The 24,410-nt window shown below is 46.2% G+C and overlaps 1 protein-coding gene across 3 annotated transcripts; it reads right to left on the minus strand.

The window, feature by feature from the left end:
- Nucleotides 1-118: 118 nt before the first annotated feature.
- On the minus strand, nucleotides 119-20,321 carry LOC109508407 (microtubule-associated serine/threonine-protein kinase 1-like). 3 transcript variants are annotated; one of them, XM_019858358.1, is made up of 27 exons: nucleotides 19,645-20,321; nucleotides 14,472-14,503; nucleotides 11,799-11,893; nucleotides 11,578-11,653; nucleotides 11,060-11,132; nucleotides 9,906-10,066; nucleotides 9,655-9,730; nucleotides 9,081-9,290; nucleotides 8,445-8,546; nucleotides 8,037-8,169; nucleotides 7,498-7,565; nucleotides 7,110-7,186; nucleotides 6,773-6,981; nucleotides 6,516-6,654; nucleotides 6,271-6,403; nucleotides 5,910-6,075; nucleotides 5,676-5,777; nucleotides 5,250-5,372; nucleotides 5,054-5,163; nucleotides 4,787-4,947; nucleotides 4,350-4,609; nucleotides 4,095-4,277; nucleotides 3,783-4,012; nucleotides 3,383-3,505; nucleotides 3,176-3,309; nucleotides 2,884-3,074; nucleotides 119-2,638 (listed from the first exon to the last, which is right to left on the minus strand). In XM_019858358.1, exons 1-27 carry the CDS (start codon nucleotides 19,681-19,683, stop codon nucleotides 990-992), a joined length of 5,055 nt encoding a protein of 1,684 aa, XP_019713917.1. In that variant the 5' UTR covers nucleotides 19,684-20,321; the 3' UTR covers nucleotides 119-989. The 3 variants fall into 3 exon arrangements, with proteins under 3 accessions (XP_019713917.1, XP_019713916.1, XP_019713915.1); XM_019858357.1 differs by having other exon boundaries at nucleotides 4,095-4,609; nucleotides 14,472-14,500; XM_019858356.1 differs by having other exon boundaries at nucleotides 4,095-4,609.
- Between the last annotated feature and the right edge of the window lie 4,089 nt (nucleotides 20,322-24,410).

Genomic DNA, 24,410 nt, shown 5'->3' on the forward strand with positions numbered 1-24,410 from the left:
TAAATCTAGAGGACACCAGTATTTTTGTTTAACTGTAAACAAAAGAAATGCAAACACCACAACATTCTTCCACAATAAATTATGAAATATAAATGTACATCAGCATATGTAGAAAAAAACGTATGCGTATTCAATCAACATGTAAGTGGTAGTTTATGACCATTTAGTCCTAAATAACACCATTAACATACAATGAATTCACACACAATAGCGATTGCACACATCAAAAGGGACAACTTTGAAAGTGAAATCAAGTTGGCTTGGCTTATTGCAACGACTTCTTTTATCACCTGGACTCATCGACGACACAATGTAAACTTAGTACCGGTAATTCTGGACACCTGAAGTGGCATTATTAGCACATTGCATAGTGTCCCTATGCAACCTCATCTGATACTTTATCCCACTGGAATTTCAGCCCTTTAACCGATCAGACCACCAGCCAGCTTCTTTGAAAGCAAGAACAGTAGTTTGGTAGTTTGGTCCAGGCTCTAGTCGGCTAGTCTTATTTTTTTTCTGTTATTTTTATGATAAGTGATTGTATTTTAAACATTCTGCTAAGTCAACTAATCCAAACAAATTGAAATGGAATGTGATTTGCACGTTCAGGTGGATGTAAAGTTGTTCACAGTGTTAACTACCTCATGGTCTTCAGTATGGTTTTTTTTGTTTGTTTGTTTTAATTTCCATCTGCTTTTTGAATTTCTCATGTTTCCATGTCCAACATGCAACGTTTTTTTTTAAATATATCTACAGCACATTGTGACAAAGACATCCACAGGCCTATAATACACAACAGTGCGCACACATTTTCTAACAGTAAATGATGCAACTTTTTTTTTCTCTCATTATGCTCAATGTCTCAATTGCAGTTTACTTCTCTTCAGGCAATTATGTTTGATTAAAAAGGTGTTAATTTAGATGATATGTTTGGATGCTTCTACAGTAAAAGGCAATGCATTGGAGGCTTGGCTTCTTCTGCTTCTTGATCACGAATGATGCTTTGAGCCACGATTGTTTCCTTTATCCATCTGGAGAGCACCACCAGCGGGTGTTGTTTGAGCGCCACGGCGTCCGGCCGCATTCGAAGCCTCCGCTTTTCCCGCTGAACTGCCTCGCTTTTCCTCGCTTGACTTATAGGCGTCTTTGACCTTGGAACAGTCTTGTAACCCCCCTTTCATAGGCCCAAGTACCGTTTTGGCGACGCTTGTGAGTTGCGTGACAAAGCTGCCTCGATCGCCGGGAGACATGGTGCGCGGCTTGCCGGAACAAGATGAGGATGCATTAGAAGAAGGGGAGATGGCGTTTTCTTCCAACACCTCCAGGTGCGCCTTATCCTCCTTCGCTCCCCGATAGCTCTTTGATGCTCTTTCCACTTTGGCGCTGACGGCTACTGGTACATTTGTTGCCCCGTGGACCTGCGCCGGGGCCGGAAGTGGAGGCGCAGGACCTTTAATCCTGGTCATCTCCGTTTTTTTATCACCACGACCGCCTTCTTTTTCAACGGACTCCGTGGTCTTACGAGGTTTGGATGACTCTGTCGTTGATCCTTTGCGACAGCAACCTTTGTCTGCCCCCGCGACGTATTTGGTTTTGTCTTCGGCGTTCCCTAAAGTTTTACTGGAAGAGACTGTTTCTGCGTGAGAATCTTTCGGCTTTCTCTCTTGCGGTTGGAGGCACTTAGTTGACCCTGGAGTGGAGACTTTCTCACAAGGTCTGCTCTGAGAGACGGTACCCTCAGAAGTCACAGCGTTTGCGTTTTGAGGTTTGAGCCCCTGTTTCGGCTTGGTCTCGATGGGGGACCGGGCCGCTGCTGCTACCACTTTGGAAGAGATGGTCTCGATTACAGCTGAACCCTGTTGAGCCCCAGAGATGGATAATGTTGTGTTTGGGTCAACGGTGGATTCATTTTTTGTTGTTTTGGGCTCAGTATTGGACCCTATAAGATCACAGGCCGTGATTTGAGTATCTTTCTCTGTTACCGTTACCATTGTGTCACGGCTGAGTGGCGATTCCTGCCTGCCCAGCCTTCTAACAGGCTTCAAACTACTGCTTTCCCCTCCGAGAGGTGGAGAAGGGGATGAAGAGGATGAGGGAGAAGGCGGAGCAGGTCCATTCTCTCCTTCCATTTCAAGCAGACTCTGTAGGCTGTGTTCACAGTGGAAGGATTCTCTTCTGTAGTCCCCGTGTGTCACCTCCAGACTGTGCTTGCGTAGGCACACGCCTCCCATCAGAGGAGAAGGCGACGATGACGATGAGGAGGAGGAAGGCGGAACGGGCGCCCCAAGCTTCTCTGCCGATTGCACTCGCTGCAGAAGCGGGGATCTGGGTGGCTCGGCACTCTTGGGACGAGGACGGGCGACGGGCGGCGAGGAGTGAAGCTTGACGGGGAACATCTGCGTTGTGTTGGAGCTGCCTACCGTGTGGCCGCTCAGGGGCGGAGGAGAAGACGTGGTGGGGGAGGGGGTGTGGGCTAAAGGGGATAAGGGAATGTTGCCGGCAGATTTGCAGCGAGCGGAGCGGTACTGGCGGTGAAGTTTGGGCGACAAGCCATGTAGAGAGCTGGGCCTCATGTGGTGTGACGTGGCTGGGGAGTTTGGGGTGCTTGATGCTGGGGAGCTGCTCTGCGAGGAAGTGCCTAAGGAGAGAGAGAGGCAGATCTTCGGGATCACTGGAGACAATCGGTATTTCAAAGGCTTTTCCAGACAAGAGCCTTTTTTTTTTTTCGTGACTAGAGGACAAGCGTGAAGATGATATGATCAGCATACAGTACCAGTATTTACCATTACGACTCTCTTAAATATCCTTGTTACCCAGTAATTGCTTGCATCCAAACAGAAGGATTAGCAATGGAAACTAGCGCTCATGATTAGCCTCACTAACCCATGTATGGAGATTCCAGAGTGGTGGATCGATAACTCTGAGTGGGTGAGCGGGCACAGAAGCTGTGGGTGGGAGATGCGGGTAGACTGTCTCCAGATGAGAGAGAGCGATTCAAAGAGGAGAGGCTTCGACTGGTGTGCAGCAAATTGGACTGCTTGGTGATTTTTCGGAACAGGGAGCTGCGCTTCTTACTGTCACATCACCAAATGGAAAACAGCAGTCATGTGACTGCAGACAAGCTAAAAAGTGTCAATCATTTCATGCTTATGATGTGCATGGTTCCTGAACTCACTCTTGACCCTCTTTGGCTCCTGGTCTCTTGCTGCGTCGTGCCATTTTGCATTTATAGCTGGTCTTGCGTGCGGGTCCCACTTTTATGGAGGTGTTCTCAAAGGGAGTCGTCGTAACGGTCACCTTGTTTCCACTCTGAAGATTCAAGATCGCTCACGTTAATATACAAGCAAGTATGGAGTCGTGCAGATAGATGACTCCATCTCACCTTCAGGATGAGCTCCACCACCTCCGTATGGACCAGACCGTGAACTGACTCCCCATTTACATGAGTGATGAGATCACCGGCACTAAGTCCGGCCTCTTGGGCGGGGCCTCCGTCCTCCACATGCTGATATGAAGAGAATATTGACTTAATAAAGGAATCTTTTCAGTTTTGCCTGCAAAGATGACTCGTCTGCAGTTGGCTTGCAACTGCTGCTTCATTCATATTTCGCAAACGCAATATTAATCTGAATGCCCCGTTTAGACTAGTGGGGGCGCATCGAACATATTATTGTAAAAAAAATGTTTTTGGTTGACTTCCCCTTTAAAGTATATGCATAATGGCTGTCTACACCCTGGGCTGGTCCCATTGGGAACTGGCGGCACACGTCACGCTTACTCACCCAGACCATATGGTGTACGCTGTAGACGTCACTGTCTCCGATGTAGACTCGTATTGCTCGGAGAGTGAAGCCATACTTCTTCCCAGAGCGGTGGATGGTGATTGGGGAATGCAGGACATTTACGACGGGGCAGTAATCTCGACTGGGTGAGGAGTCTCGAGAGGAGGGGTTGGACGAGAGGGAGCGAGGAGACATTGGGCTCGCTAGGGGGGAGGCACCGTGTTGCTCCACTGATGGGAGGAGAATTGAGTAAGACGCAATATATCATAATTGGTGATTTCAAAAAGGCTTTGGTGTATAACGATGTCTTACCTGCGGGAATGATAACAGACAAAGCTGTGGCAGAAGCAGATTTGATCACTTTATGTCCTGGTCGAGAGTTGCGTTTCTCTCCCTCAGCTGATAGCTGCTGGTGCCGAACTCTCCGCAGCACCAAGTCCGTGGTGGCCCCTCGAGGCCCTTGGGGCTCTGGAAGCCCCAGAACGGCAGCGCCGGCTGGTAAACAAAACGTGAGAGTGTCAAAGAAACATTTCGGGCCATACTTTAACTGAGATGGGCTTTTCTGACCTGCGGGTGCGAATCCATTGCTTTCCTTGAGGAATGTCCTCAGATCCCCTTGCGAGGAGATGGCACCCATGGCTCCTTCCAAAGAGGTACCCCTGGTCTTCACTGGAAGCTGGCCCCGAGAAAGAGACTGTTCAGAATCGACCTCAAGAGGTGAAGCCAAGCGGTGCGTGTCCATGAGCGCAGAGAAGCGCCTTCGGGCCCCAGATGGAGGACTGTAGTCACTCTCAGTGAAGGATGACTCTGAGCAGGACAAACGCTTCCTGTAAGGAAAAAAAAAAAGTTTATTCAAAGCTTTTAGTCAGTATACTTAGTCCTAAGTCATAAACAATTGTAGCTTTGAAACCGGCAAGCAATTCTTCTCAAATACATCACGAGGAAAGATCGAGCTATTATTCTTCTCTTCTTTTTCGTCCCTCTTTGTAGAATTCGGAACTCACATCTCAGGTGATCCAGTCCTCCAGTTCTTGTCCCGCAGTGCAAAACTACCCAGGCTTTCTCTCTTGGCCATTCGATCTTCTCTTGGAACTTTGTGCTCCCGTAAAGTTACACTTGGGGCTTTATGCTCCAGCTGGGACAAATGCTCCATACTGCTGTACACCTACATTTACAAACCACATGATAAAGTTAATTCCTGTACGTGCAGAGCTCAACACTGGTTGCATATCATCAGTCACCGTAAGAGAAGGCTTCTAAGCAGGTCTGACCTTACTAAAGCGGGGTGAGCACGAAGAAAAGCGATGTAACTCCACAGGCTCATCATCATTGGTATCATCCTCATCATAGGAATGCACATGATGGTAGCGCTCAGACCGTGCTAATGCGGGGAGATACCACAACGATATTTCTCATCGGCCGATAGCAGTTTTGCGTCAGGCCCTGAAGTCGCAGCAGGAGACTTACTGTCAAAATAACTGGTGTCCTCCTCCGACTCCAGGTGAGGGATGAACTCGGCCTTTTGTCTCAGCAAGCTGTTCCAGTTCACCTCTGTGAAGAAGGCGTGCTGCTTCACTTCAAAAGCACCCCCTACCGGGCAAAGATTGGGGCAGGGGGCAGAAAAGCACATATGCATGTTTCTGGGATGTGGGAGCAAACCGGAGTACCCGGAGAAAACCCACACAGGCACGGGGAGAACACGGCAAACTCCAGACAGGAAGGCCGAAGCCGGAATTGAACCATGCACCTCTGCACTGATAAGTGGACATGCTAACCAGTCGACCAGCAACAAACCAAACAGTTTAAAAAATATGTACATATAGTTGAACAACTTTTTTTTTTTTTTTGAACGCAGTTTAAACCTGTGCAAGAATGGAACACTAACTTACTGACCTGTTCCGAGTCGCACAAGTGGATTCGTCTGTAAAAGAGAGGCGATGAGATGTTGGGCGTCAAGAGGGAGCGCCTCATCTCCTTCAGGCCAGACAATGTCATCTACGGGGGGGGGGGGGACCACCACAAGTTACCCAAAATTGCAAAAGAGGTCAGACGGCGGGAATAAGCAAAATATCCAAGGGTGTGCAACTGTGCATGCATACATTTAAAATGCTGCTTTGACGGACTCACCTGTTATAACCTGCCCAAATAGCTCCTCCGGAGTGTCTCCAAAAAAAGGCACGCACCCGACCAAGAACTCGTACAAGATGACACCCATAGCCCACCAGTCCACTGGCTTTCCGTAACCTTGACGAAGAATGACCTCGGGTGCAATATACTCCGGGGTTCCACACACCTACGGTCAAAGCCAAGTTTGACAGCTTTAGCGGGATTGAACCTGTCACTGCAGGAGCGTCATGAAATAATGACTACAAAATAAATCTGCAGTGTCTTTGTTGTCTTTGCATACTTGACAACAGCAGAGAGAATACATGCATACATTTTAGGTCTGTATCTGCGGAACAGCTCTGATTGGTGTGTGCTCTCCCACCTGCTTATCCAAGAACTCACGAGTGTCCTTTTCGATGTGTCCTTCATACAGGTTGGTCGTCAGACTCATCAGACCCATTTTAGACAGGCCAAAGTCCGTAAGCTTGATGTGGCCCATTGACGTTATGAGAAGGCTGAGCAGTAGATCGATACAGTGAATTGTGATGATTGTAAACCCTTATTTTCAAATATGTGATTTTAATAGTTACTTGACACTCTTGCTTGAAATTTAGGAAAGTGTCTTACTTGTCCGGCTTGAGGTCACGGTGGACAATGCCATAGTTGTGTAAGTATTCGAGCGCAAGGACAGTTTCAGCAAAGTACATCCGAGCCATTTCCACTGGCAGAGCTCCAATGTTCTTCAGCAGAGTGGCACAGTCTCCTCCTGGCAGTGGAATTCAAAATTTGTTCAGTCGGTCACCAATATGAGTAATGAAAATGACAAACAATGACCGGACAGTATATCCCCTCCCCAAAATGCGCATGTAACCACATTTTCTCACCTTCGACATACTCCATGACCATGCACAGGTGCCGACGGGTCTCAAAGGAACAGAACATGGAGACCACAAAAGGGTTCTCGGCAAATGTGAGGATGTCTCTCTCGACAAAAGCCTGTTGGATCTGATTCCTCAGGATCAGGTTTTGCTTGTTAATTTTCTTCATGGCAAAACGCTGACGCGTCTCCAGGTGTCGGACCAGATACACGGCACTGACCGAAACAAAGACAAAAACGAGCATTCATATGTGGGATTATTTTCAATTCTTAGCCATTACTAGTCTTCTGCAGTTCATCATCCTCGTCGTCGTCATCATGAGTGAAGCAGCCGCTCTACTTACCCATATGCTCCGTGGCTAATGAGCTTGATGGTCTGGAAGTCTGCTTCACCTGGTGGTTTCATTGCTTTAATCTTCCCCTTTGGATAACAGATTACAGAGTCAATAATTGCCTAGCAACGTAGCTATTCAAATACACATGATCATCCTTCATCATGAAGTTGCTTGGGAATGAAATAAAAGCAAAGTCGCTTTTCATCCGAATGGGAAGCGTGAAACCAAGGTTGGGACAAAACACTGGAGACTAAGTTTGCTGCGTACGAGGGAATGGTTGATGTTATAGCTGTTGACTGTAAAGGTTATGCTTCACGTAAGAAATAGAAAAAAAAGTGCATCGAATTAAACGTTGTCAGTAGACTCGACACAAGTGGAGTCAATCGATAAAGCTCACCTCTGCCGAGTCATCGGTTTCAGGTGTTAGAGGTCCTTCGCTGTCATAACTATCAAGGTTTACCATCTCTGAAAAAAAAAAAAAAAAAAAAAAACATCAAATCAGACAAGATATTGCCTTGCACACAGATGGACAAAAATATTGGGTCACGAAAAGCCAACAGCTTTCGAAACATTTTGTGAAAGAATGCATTGTTCTAAAAGAGTACCAAAAGGTCTCACCTAGTTATTCCTTGATCAGCTAAAATATGGTCTTAGTCATTATTATTATTATTTTATTATTATTTCAGCTATTTTTACTTGCAGCCTGATGGTGTGCAAAGATTCACATCAACCCACCAGAGATCTATGGGAGGAACTATACCAGATGCTGTGAGCCAGGCCCAATCATCCAACATCAGTGACCTCAAAAATGTTCTTTGGGGAGAAGGGGACTTCATCAGAAATGAAAGGGAATATATTGAAGTTGATGTGAAGGGATGACATTTTTAGGCGACCCAATACTTTTGCCTTAAGTGAGTTCCCGCCTTGCCCCCTCACCTTCAATCGGGTCTCTGGTGAGTCCCAGCTGGCTGACAATGTAACGAGGGATGTCGGTTTTCACCAGGTGACCTTCCTTGGCGACATCTTCCGCAGCCTCCAGCAGATGGTAAAACTCCTCCGGGTTGAATTCCTGGGCAGTGCCATGTAACACCACGAATGACGACAGCACAATAAAATCACTTGGTTGGACTGATGGCTGGAAGACACCTCAGTTATACTTAAAACCACGTTTAATCTTTGCAGGGTTGTATCTTACAAAAGAATGATGACAGTACAGACAAGTTTCATTCATGGACATTTAGGATTCGTACTGCCTTAAGTTGCATTTAACTTTTCAGTTCATGCAACGTCCCAACCTCATTGGAATCAGGGTTTGTAGAAACGTACGAGTGGGAGTCTTCTTACCAGACACTCCAAGAGCCGAGCTGGTCGGGATATGATGATGAGAAGCTTTTTCACCAACTCCGTGACAAAGGCCACCTCTGAGCTCTCTGAACGTTCAAAGGCCTGCCATTTGAACACAGATTAAAAAGCGACGGATTGAAAGATGGAGACAGATAGAATCAGTACACTTCCCTTGAGTGATCGGATCGAGCGTTCCAAATGGAACCGAAGGTAAAACAACAAAGTACATCGGCCTCCATTTATCATTGATTGCGCCCTCTTAATGTTTACATCTCAGACTGCAAATGAATGAAAATGTTTGTTTTTTTTAATTAATTGATTGTAGCACTGTTGCTCTCCAGAGAGGAAATTATTCATGACATTTTTGTTGCACGCATTGCACGCAGATCCATTGCACAGAAACGCACAGGCAAGGGAAAATGGGGGTTACGGGGATGCAGAATGGTGTCGCCCCCGTTTGCAGTTTAAAGATTTTAGTGTCTTGCTGAAGGGTACCAGGCTAGCATCTCTCAAAGAGAGGACACATCATGATGCATTTCGCTCGACCGGCTGCTTGCATTTCTGGTCCAAATGATGACGCGAGTTGGTAATTGGATGAGTCAGACTCCTCCTATTTTCTTGTTGACTTCCACCTACATCATGGAGTAGCTTCTCCAGGTTTTCCTGCAGCTCGAAAAAGTAGACGGATGTGATGAGTCCCTCGCAGGATTTCGTCAGGCAGTCCCTTGAGAGCTCAGCGATCTGGTGGTGGATGAAGCTGAGAACTCCGTCGGCTAGCGGGAGAACATTTTCGGGAGCGTAAGCGTGGATGAACTCTGCAAGCCTCCCTTCCATCTGTGCAGTAGCCTGGTGGAACGAAAGGCCAGAGGTTGATCGCGGTCATGGCGTCAGGCCCAGCTGGGCTTATTCAGTAGCCAAACACAAAATCAACTCAGACTCAAGGGTAGGAAGGTCGATTTCCATTCGAGTCGTTTACTCCGGACAATGTCAATTTGAATCAATTTTTCCCAAAATGTGAACTACAATTGCACAAGAGGCTACTTCATGGGGGGGCAGTGGTTGCACTTGAGCAAACGTGACATCTTTTGGCAGATAAACGCAACCGTTATCTGGAGCTGACTAGCATACCACTGTGGATTCAAGTGAAATCTTAATCATAGAGGAGAGGTTCATTTGCCATCTGTGATGCACTTTGGCAAGGGAGTCTCACCTTTGGAAAGCGCTCCTTGTACACGTGGTTCATCATGACAATCTCGTTATCGTAGCAGGAAGACGAGCGTCCCGGGCTGCAAGGAGTTAGCAAAGAAGTAACAAGTGGAATTTCATGCCTTTAAAAAAAAATAATTAAAAAAAAAACACAGTTCAGAAACACGCAAATGGCTTGTCGGCACATTTATTGAACTTTGTAAGGGCAGTCCTGCGCAAGTCTGCTTTCCGCTATATCATGATGGCGCTGCTGACCTGAGACTGCGGGAGCGCGGGCGCATATGCGGAGAGGAGCGTCCGCCATCGTCATCCGTGATGCTCTCCGTGCTGCCAAAGTGCTTGGATAAGAAGTGGAGCTCATCCATGGTGGGCTGGAACGGCAGCTGGTGCAACCGCTCATGAGAGGAGCTGGACGACTGGAGAATAGTGCGACGAGGGAGGAAGGGGAGCGGAGAGCCAAGGGCGGCGGGGGAACAGGAAGCGCATGGTGATGGGGAAAGGGAGGGGAGGCCAATGTTGAATGTTGAGGAGGAAGGGAAACAAGAATTGGGTTGATCGGGGGAAAAGAAACAGTCCGAGAGGATGTGTGGCAGCAAACAAAACAAAAGACTTTGAATACATGCAGCAGAACAATGAGACTTTGGCCCCTCTCCATTTGCCAACCCAACGATTTCCTGGTTTTGTCACATGTAACTCATAGTCTCATGTCGTAATTTATGGTCTCTCCGTATATTACGGCACAATTCTACACCGCTGTAAAACGACAATAATACAAGGTGAAATGAAGACCTCTTTCATGATGTGAATGAAAACTGTCATCTTTGTGGAAGGGAAAATATTCTGCATCGGATCTTCCTACTTTGGGTACGTATTAGGTAGCCGGGGAATGCTTTTCTGCCCTTGTTCATGTCCCATGGAACAAAGCGGGCCGCGTCTCAAATTAGCTCGTGCCCTCCGTGCCACCCTTATCACGTCCCACTCGTTCCGCCAGCCTGGAGCTAACCACTCCCCGCTCTCCTCCTCCACGTTCCTCCAATCGCGGTCCGATGGCTAGCGGCCTCCGAAGTCTTTGACGCAAACTTCCACAATACAACACAGCGAGGCGTGGAACGGCGGCGATAGCACAACTAAATAGGAAGAAGCAATTCCATTTAGTGGGGAAGGTGCTGACCCAGGGATTGTTTTCATTTATTCCAACAATGAGAGGTCTTCAACAATTTCCTTACTTTGCAGTCAATAATTTATTCATGTTGACAAAAAAAAATAAATAAATAAAACGCGCTGACTTTGAAGGTAATTGATAATTGAACGGCTCGAGACTGGATGGATCTCTTTCCAAGCACTCACTTCCTCATTGTGCCTCCTTCACTGGAACGGAGGAGGACTACGTTTCAATCCGAGTTACTTACTGTTGAGCTGGGAGTGTTGGTGCCATAACCAGACGAGGGCAAAGATGCTAAAGACCAACGTCGTCCGTCAGCCCTGTTGAGAACACAAATGCAAAAACACTTGTAGGCGTTTTGCACATCCATGCAAATCATATTTCACGTGTGAGACAAGCTCCATTTCGAACGACTCTACTTGACGCCATTCTTCATTTGCTGAGCAGTTTTTTTGTTTGTTTTTTTTTTGTGAGATTCTGTTTTGTTTTTCTTGTCAGGTGTCTCTTGACCATGTTTTTCTTATTTCCCTTGGGGGGCACAATACGCCAGCTGAATGTAACGGCTTGGCCCAGTCACACATGAGTCAGCCCGTTAGGCTTCCCAGCATGTGTAAAGACCTCACACAACAACACTTCCTGGATTTTTCATCGGGTGCGTACTTGTTATCGCTGTTGCCTCCCATCCTTCTCCACTCACTCTCAGTCCCTCCACACATCAAAAACGAGTACGCATGACACTTGATACATTCAAGTATGTCTAGTGACCTTCTGGAGGAGGCAAAGGAGAAGTGCGCGGGGGTGCTCGGAGAGAAGTTTCTCGGGCTGTCCAGTGGACTGCTCCCTGCAGGGACAACAAGGATGAAGTACAAGACACAAATAGGAAAAGTCAACAATCGGTACGCACATCAAGCTCTTTTGTCGGTGAGCAATGCCCAATGATCCCTGAAGTAGCCACAAGTGTGGCGCGTTAGTGCTACTGTGCTTACCGAGGTGTCCGGGGAGAGGCAGAGGGGAGTGTGGGCGAGGCAGAGTGGGGGAGGTGGTGGTCAAGATGAGGCTTTTCCTGTTACTTGTTCGACAGCTACAAATAAAAACAGAAATGGAGACATACCACGTGTTACCAATGTCATACATTAACGCAGTTGGCTTGATGTGTCCGCACTCCCCGCGGTTGCAACACTGGAGCCGGTCCACAAACAAAACAAAATAGCTCATTTATTGAATGGATACGAACACATTGCTATTTTTTTTTGCTATCATTGAGCAAATCATCCCGACGCTATAATAATGCACAAAGAAAAAAAAAATGGATATGAAAACTCAACTTTCCACATATGGGCTGCAATGCGGAGATGCGATGTAGATAGAGCTGTATAAATGTTTTGTATATTCAAATACTGCATCCAGCGACTAAGCTGGCCTTCACTTCATCATTTGTGTGCTTGCAAATGAAGCGCACCGAAAAGTTGGAGCAAGCTTTCACCTGCAAAGCAAGATGAGGTGACACTTTGTAAAATCTACCCGAAATGGAATGACATTTAGTCGGATCTTGCTGAGAAGTGTCGTTGGAACTTAACGTGCATGTCAATTCTGCGCAAATGTGCCATATGGCACTTTGTGAACTGGGTGGATGCCATTCTAGCGGAACACTGACACAGCAATTTCCCCTATGCTAGGGATGCTCAAGTGAAGATGAATCACACAAAACTTGTGCGTGCAGAGATTGACCGGAACGCCACAGACTTGGTGACTTCTTCAGTAGGGTAGAAAAAGAGAATAGAACAAAGGAAAATAGTGGGACTTTTTTTGTCCGCATGAATGTGAATGAAGAAAAGAAGGACTCGGGAGACCAAATTAAAGTGGCAGGAGCAAACAAAGGATGGAAGAGTGAGATGGTAAAAGCTAGCATGCGTGTCATACAACCTCGGCAAGCTAAGCCCTAATGGGAGAGCGGACACAGATATCACCCAAGGGCCCTTCGCTCTCTCTCAGCTTTTCCATCCTTTACCTCTTGCGTAACCTTCCACTTAATTTTTCCACCCTCTGTGCATTCATCACCCTTTGACTTCTCTCTCGTTTGCATCTTGGAGTGTGTGCACAAATCTTGATGTCTTATAGGCAGTGAGAACTTGATGGTTTTTTTTTTTGGGGACACGTGCAAGGTTGTTGAACTGCGGACTTGCCTCACCGCATTCACTGTGATTGGCTGGATCTTGTCCAGGGTGTATGCAAAGTCAGCTGGGTGAGGCTCCAACACACCCGCGACCCAAATGAGGATAACGCCATATCAAAAATGGATCGATGGATCGATATTCATATTCAGATAATTTGCTCTCTGCACACAATAAAATCAAATCAAGCTTTTGCGAAATGCTCAACATGACATCCAATTCCCGAATAGTGCCACTGCCGGAAAAAAAAAAAAAAGTGTTTTAATGTCGTCTCAGATTTTTCACCTTGTTGATAGCATCGTGATAAAATACTGGAAAAGGTTCTCAAATTGCTCATTGAAGAAACAAGACATGATTTATAATGTGTGGGTGCCAGAATTTGCAATAAATCTGCAAATTACAGAGTCGTTCAACAATCTCAAAACAGCTTCCTGGTCTGCATCACTCAATTCGCTGCGGCTCCCCTCGTAACACAAAACGCTCGTCGTACTGTGTTAAGTGGCCACTTAATTATGCCTTTTAACCCCACTTTAAAAGGGTGCTCATAAAAGGTCACGGCTGACAGCGCAATGACGCAAGTTAGCATACAACCTGCCCGAGCAGAGCACCATCCGCTTCCTGTCTTTGCCTCGTCGTCCTTTTTGTGTGTCGGAACACGTTGTGGGCGCAGCTGATTGCGACGGGAGCTGTCAGAATGCAGCGGGTCTCCCGCTGAGCCGGGGAGCTCCAACTCTATTTAAAAGTGCACTGGTGTGTGCGTGTGTGTGCGTGTGTGTGTGTGTGTGCGTGTGTGTGTGTTTGCGGAAAATCAAGGCAGGAGACGAAAATGAAGAGGCAGCAAGGGATTGTGGGTAATTTTCCCAAGCTATGGTTGTGTCATATATGACGCTTCTTTTTTTTGTCCGCTTCCACTTGGGTGCACTTCAAGATGAGTTAAAAGCTTTTACTTCGGGCAATGGAAACTAGGAATGAATGAATGATGCTGAGAGCAAACAGAGATCCAAGGTCATGCGGACTGTTGCGTAACAGGTTGAAGAGATGTAAAGATTTTGCCGAAGGGCAAAGCTGGTAACAATGTGTATTATTTATTCTCAAAATGGCTGCGCGGGGGTTGACCTATGAATGGATGCAGGAGGCAAGGAGCTCGTCTATAATGTATGGTGGCTGCTGATATCCTGCGAGGGGAGAAGGGGCGGGGGACAAAGCCCAGCCTGCATTCAAATCATGGCTGTCGCAAAATATAGGTAGATGTGAGATGTGAGATTTAGCTACCGAAAAAGGGAGCACTTGCATTCAGCACCACGGACAGCAACCAGTACCCGAGAGACGCCCGAGCATCACTCCACCTACTTGACACTCACACAACCTTCCAAACCACCAACACCACTGAGCTTCCTTTAAGAAACACTCTTCGGGGCGACGAGAGCAAAGATGGAGGGAGCGAGGACAAAAAGGAAGGAGGGAGGGAGAAGTGAAGGTAACACTCACCTGCTGCTCTTGCGAGGCAGCGGCAAATCCTTCTGGAAGAAACACAAACACGATAAAAAAAAAAGATCAGGTAGGGGAAAATCCACAATTTCTGTGCAGGTCAATTCTGTCCACACGATGCACATCACAGGAAGCGCCAACACATCGATAGTAGAGAACAACAGAGTCGGAGAAATGCTTTTCCCCGTGCAGAATCGAAATGATGTGAGGAAATCCTCTTATTACACATGACTAAATGTATCAACATTGCTGCAGTCGTAAATGCATTGCACCAAGCAACCTTTTCATTGGGTCATGTGTATTTCCATACAACAGTTTGAGCGTTTAAGCTAAACGACGATGCTATCAAACTGAACGAATGAAAAAAAAAAATGGAAATAGAACAGAAAGCAAAAACAGCTTGTTTTGCTGCCGAGTCAGACTGTAGATTTACGGTATACAGTATATTTATTGAAACTGTGTGTGCTTAAAATGATTTTGTGATTGTTTCATTTCTTAAGAGGACTTTGAAGGAGTCATTCCTGCCTTTGTCACATCTCGGCTGGAATACTGCAATGCACTTGACTTTGGAGTCAGCCAATCTTCTTTGAAGCGTCTCCAGTTGGTCCATAATGCTACCGCTCGACTTGACTGGCACTTGTAAGAGGGAGCGCATAACTCCGACTCTGGCATCCCTTCACTGGCTCATATGAGAGGTTTTTTTTTGAAGATCTCGTTCTTTGTTTTCAAATCTTGAAATGGACTCGCCCCACCTTACCCCTCAGAGCTCCTCCCAGCTTTAAAACTCGTTTTAAAACTCATTTTTATTCTTTGTGCCTTTTCACTCCGCATGAGACTTGATTTTTAGGTTGACTGTTTTTGTGCTTTCTACTGTCTTTGTTATTCATTTATTGTTTTGTTGTTGTATGAATTATTTTTGCTCTATGTACAGCACTTTGTATATAGCGGCGCTTGTTTGAAAGTGCTCTTTCAATGCCATTGTGCCGAGTTGAATTTAAATAATGGAAAAATACATTTGAGGATAATATACGGACATTTTACTCCCTTTCAATGTGAATGTGAAATGTTTTCCTTTCCTTAGAAATGGCGGCTCCTCGTTCAACATTGCAAAGCCACGACCAGACAATGCAACAGCATGTGCACATGTATCGGCATTCATTTCAGCCACACTTTCCCACTTTCTCCGTCCTGCCCCTCCTGCGCCCATATGGACAGGGAGCACCGTCAGAGGATGCCAACAAAAGCTGGCGATTCACAAACGAGTAAACAAGGGTGGAGCGCAGGCTGACAGAACAAGAACAAGGTCTTTTCCTTCAGCCTTGAATATAACCTGGCTGGCCGCGCGTGTCTTTCTAATTACGCTTGAGGGTTTCCGATGAGAAGCACCGCGCAATGTATTCGCGTCAGATGAAATTAGTGAATTGGCAGCTTCACACCTTCCTCCGTCATACAGTATGAAGGTTGACATCGAAAAGGTGCCGTTCGCCAGGTATCGACTAACTGGCAGCCACGGAACGGACTATGGACATTGTTTGGTAGTCACGTCACACCGGGACGGTCTTACTTCGGTAAACCACATAGAATGAGCAAAAAAATAATAATAATAATAAAAACATTCAAGCATTGATCAAGGGAATAGAGCAGACCACGGTTATTCCGATGCTTTTGTGTCAATCAAACCTGTGAGCATCTGCCCACTGTCCCTCTGAGGGACTCTTGATCGTTGAGGCAATAACAAGTTGGCACATTAAACAACGTGCAGCTGTCGAAAGGCCATGGTTTTCCACTTCAGGAACTCGAAGGGAAATTGAGGTCAGCCCGCATTTATTGAATGCTGTGGTTGCCTCTGCGGGGGCATCTTTCTCTGTCTTTTTGGCAGGAAAAATAAGCACCTGCTACCAGACGGGGCACCCTTATGATTGCTCCACGCTTACACGATGAGTGCCTCCGCTCGTTTGAGGATGCTGCTGATGAAAAAGTGGCGTTCCTGCAAACACCATGAAGTCAAAACCATGGAGGGAGTCCAAGACTGTGCGCTCTAAAATCAAATCCTCACGCAAACATGGCCTATCCGCAGACTGGGCGCTCTAAAATCAAATCCTCACGCAAACATGGCCTTAATTAGCCTACTAAAAATTCAACGACATTAATTCTCCATCACTTCCGGATTATAATGCCTGCTACTGTCACCTTGGATTTCCTTTCTCACCGTTAATTATATATCTAAAATCCATTTCAATTTGCAAACAGGCCAGAAAGCCACATCTCATTTGCTAATTCCAATCAAAGCTCGTCTTTGCTCATAATGTCGAGTGACCAGATTTTTCTGTTTCAACCCCTTTAATAAGGCAACCCACGCACAAATCTGACCAATTTTAGGCCCCGCTCCTGAATGCACGCAACCTTGCTTCAAACAAATGAGATCCACTTGATAGAACGTGGGAAGTATTTTTCTTCGGCGGTAGGACTGCTGCCTCACAAATGCCTTTTTGTTACTGCATGGTTGTCCTCTCCAAATTTGGGTTTTACAACATGATGTTTGCATGTGGGTTTTCGAGACGTCACCTGCAGATGCCGTGTTTCTGTCAAAGCATGTTGACTTTGACAATGAGTAACCTCGTTTATGAGTAAGCCCTTGGCGCTCATACAAGTAAAATTGTGCGCACTCCGAGGGCAGGTTCTCAAGATTTGAGTCACCGCTCTTGTTGTGTCATTAGAAAAGTCACTCGACAACCCGGGAGCAAAAAATGTCAATTTTTTTTTTTTAAATAAACTACTATGCAAACATAATTTTGTCAAAAAAATGTACTAACTTCTGAGTGAAAAAAAATTTGACTGGATTTCTACATTTTCTTGACTATACCAGGTGAGCACGTCCGCCAACGGGTGATTGGCCCCCCAAAAACAAGTTTAGTTTTTAGTTCCAAAGATGTGCAAGATAAACATTGCGGCACAGGTGAGATCAAAGAACCATTGCCAGCGTCTCAACATTTAGACCACAAACCACTCCAAATGAATTTAAGCGCTCTGCTAGTTGCATCTGTCCTACTACGCACTGGGTCAAAATGACTGCTGTGGAAAGAAGTCACACAACACCCGCGGTGTAATACTTGGAGGCTCTCGCTTCTCAGAAATACATTAAATAAAACTGACAGCACATCTCTCGTTTGCGTTTCAGATTTAATTAAACTGTGGCCTGTCCTAATGGTTGAGTCACACTGAAATCTCAATGAGTGCCGGCACAGCGAGACGTGATCTAAATTCACGTTCGGCATTTTGAGGCCATGCATCACGGATGTGCGACCCCTGCCCCTAATTGCAGGGGAGTGGGATGTGTCGCCATATGGTGCGCAAAGAAATGTGTGTATGTGAAAGAGAAAGACACAGCACGACATTTGGGTTGATGAGACCCAAGGGAACGACTGACAAGGCAGCCAATTATATCTCAACACACCATTTCACATTGCACGCACGCACAGGCGCCAGAAGAGCTAAGAGTCAGCCATACACACGTTTCTCTTTTACATGCAGAAATTTGCCAGACAACCATCGTGTCGCCTACCATTGGCTTTTGTGAGCCTGACAGTATGATGATAGATTGCCCTCGAGCTCGTTCTACATCATGACAGCGCAGCCAGGAGCTCGGTCGTGGGGATGATGATGATACATAAAACCCATTGGCACACTTCACTACTAATCCTTCCTTGATACCTTTCTCCTCTCTCTATCCTCTCTCGCTTGGAATAGGGGTCAATTTGCCGCTAACCAGCTTCGAAGTAGGATCATCTAGCATTTGCTAGCAATGCTAATTTGTGGTTGGCATGCCGCTAACCGAATGAATAAATGGAAATACATGTCAACAGAAAAGCACACATGGCATGCGCACAAGAGGCTGCAAACCGCCCGGCGGGCTGCTCATCTCTGCTCAGTACACTTGACTGAATCATGCAGAGATTGGGGGTGGGGGAGTGGGGGGGAAAAAAATGGGGGGTGGGGGGTTTGCATGACCCATGATTAAGCAGGAAGCTTCAAATCGGATAAGCACAGTGGTTTGAATCAGCACGCATGGGGTACAATTCATTTGCAACATTTCGTCAAGCACCCTCTTTGGCCTACATAAGCTCTTCTAATCATATTCGTGATCCTACGAGGGCAGGAGAACCTCACCGCAGCAATGATGGAAAAAAAAAAACATACCTTGAACAATCCCATTGACAGTTCAACAGCTCTAAACAAGTAACTACAAAGAACTAGATAAGTGAAATTTCTTGCTCCCTTTTCTCCAAGCTCGGTCCTTTTTGTCTCGGTCAATGGCTGTGTTGTAGAACTCCTGTTCCCACAGACCGCAAAGATATTGTCCCACATTGTTCTGATTTCAACACACAGTTTGCTTGTGACGTTGTATGTCCATTCTCTGATTGGCTATCGCTGATGCGATGCCAAAAGAGAAGAAGGAAGATCTGATCCTAAAATAGTGGTGGCCAACTGTAATAATTTGTTTACTAAAGCATTAGAACAAAAGAACAAAAATTCAAACTATAATCTCGAGAGGATGAAAGCGTGGTTACAGTAACGATGACGGACTGAAGATGACAAACTGGTTGACGGTCCTAAAACTGCGGTGACAAATTGTAATTTAGCGAGTTATGTTAAAATAACGACGATGGAGTGAAGCTGGCCCAGCCACTGGCGAATGTCAAATGACAGACCGTCAACATTCACTGACAGGCCCACCTCTGTCAATTCGTCAACATTCAGAAACGGCACTGCAGGACCTTCAATTATATTTTTATAGAGTGTGCTGTGCTGTATGATGGAAATCAATTTTGACTAGTACACATTTGTATTATTAAAGATACAAATTTTATCATATTATTTATCATTATAGTTGACATTAGTTACAGCTGTTATAGTACGATGTATTATAAATATATTGTTTTAATAACACTAATGCATTGTAGAACAATGACAATTATCGCCCATACAAAAAAAAAACTGTTGATGGGGATAAAAGTTGAGCTAATGGTGCAGCACAAGGAAACAACAGTACAATTGTATATGGATTTATGTTCTAAAAAATACAAATACAGAAAGATTCTGCGATTTCGGGTGAATATACGCAATACATATTGAGGATCACGTCAGAGAGAGGCGATGTCCAGCGTGAGCTCACCTGCAGCCTCCGGCGTCGTATTATGCCCGAGTCATCCATGTCTTCATCAAGTGCAATGGCAATAAAATAACGAGCTCGCTCCGTTCCGTGTTCGGACCGAACGGGACTTCAGCTTCCGGCCGAACTGCACCGCAACAGTAGCAGCAAAGTCCTGAGCTGAGGGGTCCGGTGTCACGTCGAGGAGGAGCACGTCGTGACACAAATAGCGAGCGGCCCCATTGTGTCTGCTCCGAATTCGTGTCAATAAAAACAAGCCGCCAAGCGGAACCTCACTCTTGACAGTTGTTGTCCGTACATCCTTGACAACCCGCCAGAGGTTTGTCCGTCTGGATTCGGTTCAGGAGGGAGTTGTGACTCCTATTTAGGAGCTCCAACCTGATCTTGACTCGTCCTGCTGTGTCACAACAGCGCCCGCGAGAAACGCGAGCTTCTTTCCACGCGAGAACTGCCACTTGGAAAGCCCAGCTGGGCCAAACGCCTGCTTGACGTCCCACGGGAGGACCGGAGCCCAGAGCCGCTTACTCAACCAGGAGCTCCTCGTTCGGTCGGCACACATAACTTTCCTCTCGATAAAACACCGTTTCTTCTTCAGTCGTCCATCTTCGCTCCCAATAAGACTGGGCAAGCAGCAGCAACGCGATATTTGTGTGACTCCTTTCTGGGATTCCCTGTCGCCCCTCCTCTTCCCCCCCCCCCCTCCGCCAGAACGCCTCGCGCTCTCCTCACGTCATTGGAGCTTCACGCAACGCGCACAATGATGCGTCACCACACGTCCCCGTTTTTGGCTCACATTTGGTGCGCGGCAGCCTGCGTCGAAAACTGTCTCAAATACTGTAGCAACATTCAGCACCATAGATAGTGACACATGATAGATTAGATTAGATTAGATTAGATAGATAGATAGATAGATAGATAGATAGATAGATAGATAGATAGATAGATAGATAGATAGATAGATAGATAGATACAAGCCAATCGCAGGGCACACATAGACGAACAACAATCCACGCTCACACTCACTCTCACAGCTAATTTCGAGTGTTCCATTAACCTGCCACGCATGTGATTGGATTGTGGGAGGAAACTGGAGCACCCGGAGAAAACCCACTCAGGCATGGGCAAAACATGCAAACTCCACACAGGAAGGTCGAAGTCGTACTCGAACCAGTTGTGTCTTTGCTGTATAATAGTAACAAAACATCTAATTGATTCTACTATCACAACCTGTCTGCTGTGAAACTGGTTATTACAAACAACAAAGCGAGGGAGTGCTGGTATTAGACCTTTGCACTGTACTGTATAAATTAATGATTTTTTTAAAAAAAATCTGTGATTCCATAAAAGCGAACTTGGGCTGAGTGAAAGATTTGACTATGAGTAAATGAACTTTCAATTTGACAGAATGTGCTCAGAGATGCAGCCAGGAAAACAATCCAGAAAGCAGGCTGTCGTGTGTCGGATTAAATGGAGCGACGGGGGCCATCTGGTTAGCAGCGAAGGAGTCAGAGCATCTCTGTGTTGACATTGGGGCTTTGTTTTGTGGCCTGTCGGCAAGCTGTGTAAACCCCAACTCACCTTCCCAGCATCATTGGCGCTCCCTCGCAGCGACACAAAACCTTGTTGCCTCTGAGCTCCATCAAAACCTCCAAACCCCGTGCTAGGGCTACACTCCAAGAGGATGCACAGTGGACAAATGAGGCTACACATTAGTGCTGTGGCACCAGAGGAGTAAGAGGGCCAAGCGCAGGTGGAAGTTGGGCCCGAAGGGAAGCGGTTAATTGAGTTTCACAACTGCCTCATTATATTTACTGTAGAATTAATTGCTTGTGCTAAGCAGCTTCTCAACACAGAAGCGACGATGGCGCTGTCATATCCGCTTACGTAATGGTCGGGTAATCCTTTGCGGTTCGGAGAGTGACAAGTGCTCAGCTTTGTTGATGTATTATTAAAAAAATAATTCCCTCAACCTAATCCTTCTTGTGGTTGGTGATTGTACTACAACAGGACTGTGGCGCTGCAGGCCGTAGGAAAAAAATGCAGCGTCATTCGGTCAGGGTGTTTGTGTCATCGATATTTGACATCACAGTTTCACTGGGAGGCTGTCAAGAGTAATCATTCCGAGTTTGCATCCACTCCCGCTCTGTCTGAGAGCAGGACAACACATGACGGCGAGTAAAATATGAATACAAAGTAACTACAGAGAGGAGAGCTGGATACACAAGACACGGAAGAAAGCTTGAGCTACTGACAGCGTGTTACTGAGTGATCTGAGCTTATAGACTGGAAGACATCAGGCCTACATGACATCATAAAGGACCGCAGCAACTGCAGAGCAATTGATAAAGGAACAACCAGTCACAACAGCTGCTTTGTTTTTACAGTTCAAGTGTTTTGAAGCGGGGCCTTTCAAGCATGAAGGTATTTTGCTGCCGCCTCTGAATGGCATCAGTCGATTTGTGAAGGAAGAGATTTATACACAGCAGAGAGGAGACAAAAAAAAATGACACAGCTTTTGTTGTATTATTCTTTTTTTTTTCTATGCCAAAGCTGCGGGGGGAGAAACAGTCAATAAAGAGACACAGAGAACAAAGGCCAAAATGTTCTGAGCGAAGAAGGGCTTGGAAGCCTGGGGCCTAAGCGTGTGTGTGTGTGTGTGTGTGTGTGTGTGTGTGTGTGCGTGTGCGTGTGCACGAGTGTTTTAGTCTTTGGTATGAATGGTAATTGGATGCAGCCTCAAAGCAGACTTGGCAAGAACCAACCAGTAGATGAAAAGACCTTGAAACACACACAACGAAGCCTCTTACAATGACGCCGGGTGCTGCAAAAGTACACAACAATGTCACCAAAGTGGCTAACCGCTGCGGCTTTGTGTTCCGTGCATTCCACCTGCACTGACCTCTTCTAAATGTCGTTTCAGAAACAGAGTGATGGGATCCGTTCGGTGCGACTTCAATAGGAAAGTTGTTCACCATCCATCTTCCGTCAGTACAATAATATAAATCCATCTCTGTGTGCCTGACAAATGATATCTAACATGTAATATTGCTATAAAATGTGAATGAGGAAAACAGCAGTGCCAAACAGGGAAGTAACTGAAAGTGTGACACAAAAATAGACTTTTTGAAGTGCTTGCATAGAAATCGATATAGGTCCCTAAACTTTCAAATTCTACTCCAACAAAAAGTAATGAATTGGACAGTCTGAAATCTTAATTTAAAGGACCTTAAATAAATACAAAAAGTATTTCTTATCGTACTACTGGTGCTTTGCATGCAATGGTGCAGATTAACCACCGGGAGGAGAACTTGAACAATTTTAGCTTTCATCAACGACTAGTCCCTTGCCAATCAGTGTGGTTTTAATATTTGATGTGCGACATTGAAGCATGTTTTTTCGTCATAAGGACTTTCCATGTATTGATAGTTGTATTGTTAGTTTAAATTGAGCAGATTAGATTTTGTTGCAGCAATACATTTCTTAGGAGGCCAAAAGACGGATAATTACTTACACCGGATTCCACTGTGGCTCGGCGGGTACTGAGCAGATTGTACGTGCCTGTGGTCAGGTCAGCCTCCAGTCGAAGTCACCAAGTCAGCCGCGACCAGTTCTGAGTGGCCCAAAGTCAGATATGATAGGCTCAAGTCAGGATCAGCGGTACAGAGAATGGCTGGATGGAGATTCTATACAGCTCGTTAGGTCCTAATTAGTGTCACGGGTGAGCTGGATCCCATTTGACTCCTGGTTGCCTGGCCAGTCAATTACAAGGCACATATAGGCAGACGACAATAAACAATTTGGAGTCTTCACTTGACCTAACATACAAGTTTGGGGAATTTGGGAGGGGGCCGCGACGCTATTTGAAGTATGCCCCCATGCATGAAACACAGTTATCTGATGCATTGGATGTTCTGAGTCGTGAAACAAGAGATCAGCCTATGTGGAGGTCTGCGTCCTCCTGAGTGGCTTTGCAGTGACTGCAGAGCAGGCGGCTCACCAATTTGGGTCCTTGAAGGACCCTGTCCTCCATATTTGACATGTCAGGATCGTTCTCATGCTTCTGTGGAGCTTACCGATGAGGTGATCAGCATACGGGGTCATTGTAGCATTGCTGAAACAATGTTGGTCCAAGACAAAATGACTATTAAAGCCAGTTAAGAAAGGCTCTTCCCAGCCATCTTCAGGCAGTAGGCGGGGGACATCCTGAACCGGTTGCCAGCCAATCGCAGGGCACACAGAGACGAACAACCATCCGCGCTCACACTCACACCCAGGGACAATTTGGAGTGTTCAGTCAATGGAATGTAGGAGGAAACCGGAGTACCCCGACAAAACCTACGCAGGCCCGGGGAGAACATGCAAACTCCACAAGATCGAACCCACGACCTCTGCACTGTGAGGTCGACGTGCGAACCACTGGCCGCCCTCCTCCACGTCCCTCTTTTTTTGAACTGCAGATAAATGCCGCTGCGGAGAATAGGTCAGTGGAACGTATCACAGAGATTCTGAATGGCTCTCAGTTAGCGAGTCAACAAAGACGAATGGCAATCTTTGCCGGCTGAGGGCCAGTCGGAGGCTCCAAGACAGGCCGTGATCCAACTCTGCTAACTAAGAACGACAGTCCGGGTACACAGGCAGCAGCGACGGCCTGCTTTGTCCTCTCTCTCTCCGTTCCCTGAATAGCTCTCGCACAAAGGATATCGTTATTTCTCCTCTAATTACCAGATGGTGAACTGTTTGTCTGTCCCCCCCCCCCCGCTCTGCTTTCA

The sequence above is a fragment of the Hippocampus comes genome, unplaced genomic scaffold (genome assembly GCF_001891065.2).
Source record: "Hippocampus comes isolate QL1 unplaced genomic scaffold, H_comes_QL1_v1.1 scaffold48, whole genome shotgun sequence".
In the NCBI taxonomy this organism is placed as follows: domain Eukaryota; kingdom Metazoa; phylum Chordata; class Actinopteri; order Syngnathiformes; family Syngnathidae; genus Hippocampus; species Hippocampus comes.

What these genes read in the sequence shown, in the direction of transcription:
- LOC109508407 (XM_019858356.1), bottom strand. Translation starts at nt 19,683, where the DNA reads ATGGATGACTCGGGCATAATACGACGCCGGAGGCTGCAG. An exon ending in AGGACTGGATCACCTGAGAT is followed by an intron (nt 4,610 to 4,786) that starts GTGAGTTCCGAA and finishes TTTTCCTTACAG; the next exon opens with GAAGCGTTTGTCCTGCTCAG. An exon ending in GCGTACACCATATGGTCTGG is followed by an intron (nt 3,506 to 3,782) that starts GTGAGTAAGCGT and finishes TCTTCATATCAG; the next exon opens with CATGTGGAGGACGGAGGCCC.